The sequence below is a fragment of the Oncorhynchus tshawytscha genome, linkage group LG20 (assembly GCF_018296145.1).
Source record: "Oncorhynchus tshawytscha isolate Ot180627B linkage group LG20, Otsh_v2.0, whole genome shotgun sequence".
Classification (NCBI taxonomy): Eukaryota; Metazoa; Chordata; class Actinopteri; order Salmoniformes; family Salmonidae; genus Oncorhynchus; species Oncorhynchus tshawytscha.
This window is the reverse complement of record NC_056448.1, coordinates 21,275,849-21,285,764: the sequence shown is the minus strand read 5'-3', so window position 1 is coordinate 21,285,764 and position 9,916 is coordinate 21,275,849. Positions and strand designations below refer to the sequence as shown.

The window sequence follows — 9,916 nt, the reverse complement described above, 5'->3', positions numbered from 1 at the left end:
CTGTGCCATTAGTGCAGGGTGCTCCAGTGAGTGTGGGTGTTTGGGTGTGTTGACTGAGTTGGCTGTGCTTTGTGTCTGGCCTGTATCTGAGCTGAGCCTCCCTACCCACACTGTGTGCCCTGTGCTGTCCTGTACCCACAGCTGGCTCAGTACCCCATGCTGAGGGAGGAGATGGAGAAGATTGTCACCCAGCATATCCGAGACCGCGAGAGCCGCACCAAGGACCAGGTCTCACACACACACACACACACACACACACACACACACACACACACACACACACACACACACACACACACACACACACACACACACACACACACACACACACACACACACACACACACACACACACACACACACACTATAACACACTATATTCCCAATCCAAAGACTCATGTTTAATAACTCTATATAATGTGTACATGTCCCACCATCCAGGTGATGCTGCTGATTGACATTGAGCTGGCCTACATGAACACCAACCATGAGGACTTCATTGGCTTTGCAAAGTGAGTGTCACCCTCTTGACCTCTGTTCTGATACAGTGGATTAGAACAAACATCCCAATATAGACACAGTACAGTCTGGGGGACCCTGACCTACAGGCTCTTACTACTGAATCCTTTGTTTATGCGTGTGTTCCTATGTAGCCCATGATTGTGATGTTTTCATCCCCTGTAGTGCCCAGCAGAGGAGCAGCCAGGTGGCCCAGAAGAAGCAAACTGGCAGTAAGGTACTATAGGCACATGAAGGCACCTACAGCACATAGTCTTCCATTACATTCATTAAGACTTGCCTCATGGGCTGTTCGCAAAATATTGTAATAATGTTCCTAGATGCAAGGTCTACATCGAGCTGTTCACATGACAGATTATAGTTCCAACTGAGTACAGTTTTGAGTGTTTAAACTATTTCTCCACTTGTTCTCTTCTTCTGTGTTCTTTAGCCTGGTTGTTCATTAGCATGGTTGTTCTTTAGCCTGGTTGTTCTTTAGCCTGTTTGTTCTTTAGCCTGGTTCATCTTTAGCCTGGTTGTGCATTAGCCTGGTTGTTCATTAGCCTGGTTGTTCTTTAGCCTGGTTGTTCTTTAGCCTGTTTGTTCATTAGCCTGTTTGTTCATTAGCCTGGTTGTTCTTTAGCCTGGTTGTTCATTAGCATGTTTGTTCATTAGCCGGTTTGTTCATTAGCCTGTTTGTTCATTAGCCTGTTTGTTCATTAGCCTGGTTGTTCTTTAGCCTGGTTGTTCATTAGCCAGGTTCTTCTTTAGCCTGGTTGTTCATTAGCCTGGTTGTTCTTTAGCCTGGTTGTTCATTAGCCTGGTTGTTCATTAGCCTGGTTGTTCTTTAGCCTGGTTGTTCTTTAGCCTGTTTGTTCATTAGCCTGTTTGTTCATTAGCCTGGTTGTTCTTTAGCCTGGTTGTTCATTAGCATGTTTGTTCATTAGCCGGTTTGTTCATTAGCCTGTTTGTTCATTAGCCTGGTTGTTCTTTAGCCTGGTTGTTCATTAGCCAGGTTCTTCTTTAGCCTGGTTGTTCATTAGCCTGGTTGTTCTTTAGCCTGGTTGTTCTTTAGCCTGTTTGTTCATTAGCCTGTTTGTTCATTAGCCTGGTTGTTCTTTAGCCTGGTTGTTCATTAGCATGTTTGTTCTTTAGCCTGGTTGTTCTTTAGCCTGTTTGTTCATTAGCCTGTTTGTTCTTTAGCCTGCTTGTTCATTGGCCTGCTTGTTCATTGGCCTGTTTGTTCTTTAGCCTGGTTGTTCATCAGCCTGGTTGTTCATTAGCCAGGTTGTTATTTAGGCTGCTTGTTCTTTGCCTGGTTGTTCATTAGCCTGGTTGTTCATTAGCCTGGTTGTTATTTAGGCTGCTTGTTCTTTAGCCTGTTTGTTCATTAGCCTGTTTGTTCTTTAGCCTGCTTGTTCATTGGCCTGCTTGTTCATTGGCCTGTTTGTTCTTTAGCCTGGTTGTTCATCAGCCTGGTTGTTCATTAGCCAGGTTGTTATTTAGGCTGCTTGTTCTTTGCCTGGTTGTTCATTAGCCTGGTTGTTCATTAGCCTGGTTGTTATTTAGGCTGCTTGTTCTTTAGCCTATTTGTTCATTAGCCAGGTTGTTCATTAGCCAGATTGTTCATTAGCCTGTTTGTTATTTAGTACTCTGTGTTTTAACTGTCTAGTGTTCCCACTCTATTTCTGTTCTGCTCTGTTTCTTCTGAGTGATTTCTCTTGTGTCTTTTTCTTCACCTCTTCTGCTACAACTATTCTACTTTAGCAGGATGAGATTATGGTGAGTAGTGTGTGTGTGCGTGTGTGTTAGCATGTGTGAGTGTGTGTTAGTGTGCGTGCTTGTGTATGTGTGTGTGTGTGTTAGAATGTGTTGGTTTCCTTGTGTGTGTGTGTGTGTGTGTGTGTTTGTTAGAATGTGTGTGTGGAGAGAGCCTCTCATAACTGTAGATGGGTAGGTAGCTAGGGAGCTCTCTGGGCATTTGCTTCTTTCCTCAGCTGCCTCCCTCCTCCAGGCAGTGCTCCCATCCAACACAACAGAAACATGCTCAGCTAGCACTGCTCATCTCCTATTAGAAACCAGCATGAGTAAAAAAAAATAGCATGAACCATTATTTTACAATACACCCCCAGACATAGACAGAACACAGAGGGGTTAAGACCAGATAGGCCTCCAGGTTCCTTCTCTCTCCCATAGAAACAGCACCATTTGGAGACGTTACATTTCACAGCCGTGGCCTCACAATCGAGCCTCATTTTCCTTGGCTGAGTGATCGCTCGTCGCCCCCCCAGCCTTAGCTTGATACCAGATAAAGAAGGCAGCCATGTGCTCTCCAATGACAACAGCTCGCAGAGAGATGGAGGCTTTAGCTTTAGAGGAGGGTGCTGCCTGCTGCCTTCTCTATTTAAGACCAGTTCTCCAAAGCCCACATCTCTCTCACACTTGTTATCTACTCTACTCTACTCTACTCTACTCTACTCTACTCTACTCTACTCTACTCTACTCTACTCTACCCTACCCTACCCTACTCTACTCTACTCTACTCTACTCTACTCTACTCTACCCTACCCTACCCTACTCTACTCTACTCTACTCTACTCTACTCTACTCTACTCTACTCTACTCTACTCTACTCTGCCCTACCCTGCTCTACTCTACTCTACTCTACCCTACCCTACCCTACCTCTACCCTACCCTACCCTGCCCTGCCCTACTCTACTCTACTCTACTCTACTCTACTCTACCCTCTACTCTACTCTACTCTACTCTACTCTACTCTACTCTACTCTACCCTACCCTACTCTACTCTACTCTACTCTACCCTACTCTACTCTACCCTACCCTATTCTACCCTACCCTACTCTACTCTACCCTACCCTACTCTACTCTACCCTACCCTACACTACCCTACCCTACTCTAGGGGGGGGGGGCTTTGCATAACTGGTCTTTGCCAGCAGCATACCACAGCAGCATACCACCCTGCATACCACTGCTGGCTTGCTTCTGAAGCTAAGCAGGGTCGGTCCTGGTTAGTCCCTGGATGGGAGACCAGATTCTGCTGGAAGTGGTGTTGGAGGGCCAGTAGGAGGCACTCTTTCCTCTGGTCTAAGAAATCTCCCAATATCCCACTGCCCTGTGTAGGGTGCCATCTTTCAGATGGGATGTTAAACGGGTGTCCTGACTCTCTGAGGTCATTAAAGATCCCATGGCACTTATTGTAAGAGTAGGGGTGTTAACCCTGGTGTCCTGGCTAAATTCCCAATCTGGTCCTCAAACCATCACGGTCACCTAATCATACCCAGCTTACAATTGGCTCATTCATCCCCCTCCTCTCCCCTGTAACTATTCCCCAGGTTGTTGCTGTAAATGAGAACATGTTCTCAGTCAACTTACCTGGTAAAATAACAAATAAAGGGCATGGGGTTTCCTGTTTAGCCGGCTGCATTTAGTTCTGCTCTCCTCCAGCTGCTTTGACTAACAGCCTCTCCTGGTATCTTTTATTGACCTTCCTTTCTACCCTTTAGGGCATTCAAACCACCCAATATGATGCAATATAAAGACTAACAATGCCTTGGTGGAAGCAGTTGGTTGCGCTGTCCAACAGAAAAGTTTGAAAAAACAGATAAAGTGGAAGTTTTGACATGACACACCATGACTAGGCATCTGTCAGTTAATAACCAACCCCCCACCACCACCACCACACCACACAACGACGCATTCCGTGGGCAACCCCGACACAAAGATGCATCAGCATATGCGCTGCATGAGTTTTGGTTTGAAAGCGGCCCTACAGCCCCATATGGCTCTTTGTCCCCCTTTGTCCCTGCCTGCCTTGCCCTCGCTGTAACCCACTCTAGCCAGCCAGTGTGCCAGTGTGCTGCCTGCCCCTGTGCATTACGAATGGCCTATGCTCTGTGCTCCGTACGTGGCATAGCTGTGTAATGTTCTCTCCACATCCCCATTCAGCCGGAGAGAGGAGCAGTTAATGATCGGTTTAAGGTAAATACAGAGGCACAATATGCATTACATGTTTATGTTATGGGAGAGACACTGATAGAATCACAATGATAGTTGTATTTGATGCTAATAGATAGGCCCATTGAGCCGGTCCCATTTGTCCCGTGTTGTGTCCCCTGCAGTGACTCACATTGTCCACTAGGGGCAGTAGTGAGAGGATACCACACATGCCATACATACACAGGACTTACTAACACAATGTCATGATGGAGGAAGTGCAGTTGTGAGGGGATTCAGAAGGCTAGCTTTGTGTTTGCCTGCCTTTCTGAATCTGTTTTTCTTTCCTCACCCTCCCTCCCTCCCTCCCTCTATCCTTCTCTCTCTCAGGTGATCAGGAAGGGCTGGCTGACCATCAACAACATTGGCATCATGAAGGGAGGAGCAAAGGAGTACTGGTTCGTCCTGACCGCTGAGTCCCTGTCCTGGTACAAGGACGATGAGGTGAGGCTATGGTTGTACCTACACACTGGGTTTAAAAGCAAAGATTTCATACTAGAGAGATTTTATGCAGGTACCTCATTTGCTTATTTACCAATTCTGTTACAATCAGAAGGACCTCACACACACATGTTTCTCATAAAATGACTTAATAAATACATTTTCATTGGCTGTATTGTGTTGGATGAAATGACAATTGAAGACAACTAAAATGCTGGTCTTTACTGCTCTCATTGAGCTATTGGCGCCTGCACTTGACACGTCACCCGACAGCGATGTGTCTCATTTTAACGCCAACTCTTTCATGTGTGACTATGGGTTGTTGTTTCCAAAACCAGTCATGGAATTATTTCTGTTGAATACTTTACGTATGTTTTACTTCGAGACGTGCTGCCAAGGAGATTCAACGATTATTTTCCATTGTTTCTTAACAGTGAATTGTGCTTGATAATAGAACCTGACAAGGTTTGAACCAGGTCAGATTGGTCAAAGACAATCCCAGAATCCATTGTAGCTTTATTAAGAGTTAGCCACAGCCGCTCCGCTGACTGACTGACATCATTGTGTGTGTGTGTGTGTGTTTATATGATAATTGGGGTACCACTTTATTTGGATAGTCCATCTGTAGACGCTCTACAAACCATATGTTACATTTCAACTAACTATCTACGAACCATGACCTTAAACCTTATCCTAACCCTAACCTTAACCTTAACCATAACCCTAACCTTAACCTTAACCATAACCATAACCCTAACCCTAACCCTAACCTTAACCCTAACCCTAACCTTAACCCTAACCCTAACCCTAACCCTAACCCGTACCTTAACACTTATTCTAAACCTAACCCTAACAGTAACCTTAACCATAAGCCTAACCTTAACCTTAACCCTAACCTTAACCCTTACCCTAACCCTAACCTTAACCTTAACCATAACCCTAACCTTAACCCTTACCCTAACCCTAACCCTAACCTTAACCCTTACCCTAACCCTAACCCTAACCCGTACCTTAACACTTATTCTAAACCTAACCCTAACAGTAACCTTGCAAGCATTTTCTTGTCAGCAGGTAGTTTTGTTGATAGTATGACCATCTGTAAAGCATCTACAGATGGAAAATCTGGACTATCCAATTAAAGGGTGACCATCATTTTTTCTATATATCAGAGAGTCTGTTCTTTAACACACTAAAGGTAATGAGATGGGCCAAGGGAAGTTTGTGTGTGTGTGTGTGGAGGGGGAGGGGGAGGGCAATTAGAGGAAGTAGAGAGGGTGGGGGTATTGTAGGGCTAGGTGTAGTAGGAGAGGAGTCTGTTCAAAGTGAGACAGGGCCCCCCAGCATGTCAGACACCAAAGCTGGCACCCATATGTGCATACCAGAGCCCTGCCCTGAGTGTGTTCCCAATTACACACACATGTACACACACAACACACTGTTAGGGCTGGCCTGCATGTTCCCCTTCAAGACTTAGGCCAGGGCTGCTTCTCATAAACATATTCTATTTCAAAGGGCGCTAGAGAGGATGGGGGAAAGGGGGAAAGGGGGAAGAGAAAGGGGAGGGAATTGGCTGCAAAGTAGAAGAGGGAGGGGAGGAGTGTCTCTGGTTAGCTGGTTAGGGCCACAGTAACAAGGACCATGTGGGATGGAGAGAGAGAGAAAGAGCGAGGGATGCTGTGGTCTTCCTTTCATCTCTTGCTGAACAAAAGTCCCATCCCCAGAGCCCTGCCGCAAATAACCAAACCACATAGAGGGCAGGAACCCCTCTCTCTGCCTTTACCCTCCGTCCGTCCCCCTATCCCGTTGGCGTTGCCCCACGTGTATTTATTTGAAAATGGCAGTCTATCAGAACACGGGGACTCAACACTAATATAGCACCGCTGCTCCAGCTCAGAGGAGGGACTCATGTGGTTTAATGAGCGGGGAACAGAGACATTTCCATGCCTTTGTCCAAGCAAAGTGGACATGCTTTAATTTGTATACACTCAGTCACAAACTAAAGCACACTCTGGGGCGACACACACTCCGGGCCCACACTGGCTAACATACACACACACTCAAACCTAGCATATGTTGAATAGCCTTTGTCCATTCATTCATACACATGACCATCCCCACTGACACACGTACAGAGCTTTACAAAAATGTTCCCGTTTCAAATTTTACTAGCTAGCTTCTCATCATTGTGAACCCCTACCCTGTTCTGGCAGCACAGGACACAATGCCTACTGCTGAAGCAGGACCATAGCCTTGACCATATCCTCCCATCATTTTATAAGATACCACAGCGCACACACACACACACACACACACACACACACACACACACACACACACACACACACACACACACACACACACACACACACACACACACACACACACACACACACACACACACACACACACACACACACACACACACACACACACACACACACACACACACACACACACACACACCTCCACACCACACCTCCACATCCAGACACTAATAATAACCTTCAACTACCCCCAGTTTTGGCACAGGGTAGGGTCTAGGGGGTTAGGGGATCTGGTTTGTATTACCAGACATGCCAGGGCTTTGAATCAAGCAGCCCTGGAGCCCAGAACTCCCCAAAGCCTCTCAAACCAGAGAAGAAGTGAATGAAGAGAAACCCTCAAAAGCATGAGTAAACACCAAGCCCATGAATCTCACTGGCCCCCACTGTCTGTACAGCAATTATATACACTACCGTTCAAAAGTTTTGGGGTCACTTAGAAGGCCAGTATCCCGGAGTGGCCTCTTCACTGTTGACGTTGAGACTGATGTTTTGCGAGTACTATTTAATTAAACTGCCAATTGACAAGTGAGGCATCTGTTTCTCAAACTAGACACTCTAATGTACTTGTCCTCTTGCTCAGTTGTGCACCAGGGCCTCCCACTCTTCTTTCTATTCTGGTTAGAGACAGTTTGCGCTGTTCTGTGAAGGGAGAAGTACACAGCGTTGTACCAGATCTTCAGTTTCTTGACAATTTCTCACATGGAATAGCCTTAATTTCTCAAAACAAGAATAGACTGACAAGTTTCAGAAGAAAGTGCTTTGTTTCTGTTCATTTTGAGCCTGTAATCCAAACCACAAATGCTGATGCTCCAGATACTCAACTAGTCTAAAGAAGGCCAGTTTTATTTCTTCTTTAATCAGGACAAGTTTTCAGCTGTGCTAACATAATTTCAAAAGGGTTTTCTAATGATCAATTAGCCATTTAAAAAAATGATAAACTTGGATTAGCAAACACAACGTGCCATCGGAACACAGGAGTGATGGTTGCTGATAATGGGCCTCTGTACACCTATGTAGATATAAAAAATCAGCCGTTTCCAGCTACAACAGTCATTTACAACAAGGACATTACATTTGAACGGTAGTGTACATACACGTTGCTAACATGCACACACACACACACACACACACACACACACACACACACACACACACGCACGCACGCGCACACACGCACACACACACGCACACGCACACGCACACGCACACGCACACGCACACACACACACACACAACATAATGTGAGCTTTCAAGGATGCTATAATCGTCATGGAGCTGCTGTGAGACCCTCCACACTGGATGCCACTGCAGACCCTGTGTGTGTGTGTGTGTGGGGGGGGGTCTCCTTGGTCTCCCTGCAGCTCGGTCCTATTGTAAAGCTACCGTAAAAGACTCTCAACTGGAGATCTGAGCTGTAAATAAACTGGGGGTTACACCAAAACGTGTGTTCCTCGGCACATCTGTCTGCTTATGGCTATGTGCCGTTTGTGAGTGTGTATGTGTGGTGTGTGTATGTTTGCCTGTGTGTGTGCGTGTGTGTGTGTTTGCAGACGTGTATATGGTGTGTGTATGTGTGCATATTTCCATGAATGTGTGTGTGCGTATTTGTGGTTTGTATGTGTTTGTGCATCCATGACTTTGTGTGTATGTTCATGAATGTGTGTGTGTGTGTGTCTCAGGCACTGCATCTCATAAAAATCAGTTGCGCTCTACAGCAGACTGTTAAGTGGAAACATGTTGCTGTGTGGTTTTCATTCCTCTGGTTGAATCTGAGAGTCGGGATATCGTGTGAATGAGTCAACTCTCTCTGTACATATGTGTATGTGTGTGTGTGTGAGAGAGTGAAAGACAGAACTATTCCCCCTTCTCTTTTAGGTCAGTCTAGCCAAAAACAAAATGGTCACATGACATCATACAGTATGTAATGTTGCCAGTTAGAGTGTATATGCGTTAACAGGAGACATAAGCCCATCGTAGGAAAAGCAAACAAAAGCATAGACATCCTTTTGCTATGTTCCTTCTTCATGTCAGTGACTTTAGATGTCGTCTTTTTGCCTGTCTTCGGCTCGAGGTTAGAACCACCACTTCTTTATGTAGCTCAGGCAGGGACTTAATTGTACGCTTCAGTTTAGTGTAGAGCAACAGGAATGCTTTGGGTTAACACTCTATGGTCATTCCTATTCCTGTGTCTTGGTCATCCTCCTGTGGTTGGAATATGTTGGTTCTTCATACAAATATAACCACTCCAGCAGAAGAAGCCATCTTGAAAATATCTATGTTCATTACCAATACCCGTGATTCCCATTCAACCATAGACAATATATCTATAAAATGGACACAGTCTTATTCAATGTTCAAATCTGTTGTTTTAATTCTTGCTCATGACAATATTTACAAAAGCTGACTTGGTTAGGAGTAGAGAAGTATCTCCATGGCAGACGTCTTAACCCAGTAAAGACACCAAGTAAGCCCAGAATGCTCTTCAAAAAACTTTATTTCAACTTCTCAGGACATACAGTTAGTCATCAACTCAAATGCATCACCAATAGCTAAAACCGGAATTAAACATTATAATGTCCATATGAATCTTTGACGAGTAAAAAGCTACATGATCAGTCTTCACTCTTATATCGGGTGC

The 9,916-nt window shown here is 45.2% G+C and overlaps 1 protein-coding gene across 13 annotated transcripts in view; it reads left to right on the top strand.

Annotated features, from left to right (window-relative positions):
* The window catches only part of LOC112219316 (dynamin-1-like), a 94,978-nt gene that overhangs the window by 36,334 nt on the left and 48,728 nt on the right, over window positions 1-9,916 (top strand). For 7 of the 13 annotated variants that reach the window (XM_042302327.1, XM_042302328.1, XM_042302338.1 and 4 more), the window contains exons 11-16: window positions 142-228; window positions 442-512; window positions 685-736; window positions 2,266-2,280; window positions 4,466-4,498; window positions 4,844-4,957. In XM_042302327.1, the coding sequence (XP_042158261.1) occupies window positions 142-228; window positions 442-512; window positions 685-736; window positions 2,266-2,280; window positions 4,466-4,498; window positions 4,844-4,957 (372 nt within the window). The remainder of the gene's footprint in view (window positions 1-141; window positions 229-441; window positions 513-684; window positions 737-2,265; window positions 2,281-4,465; window positions 4,499-4,843; window positions 4,958-9,916) is intronic. The other 6 variants (XM_042302333.1, XM_042302332.1, XM_042302336.1 and 3 more) reach the window with 4 other exon arrangements.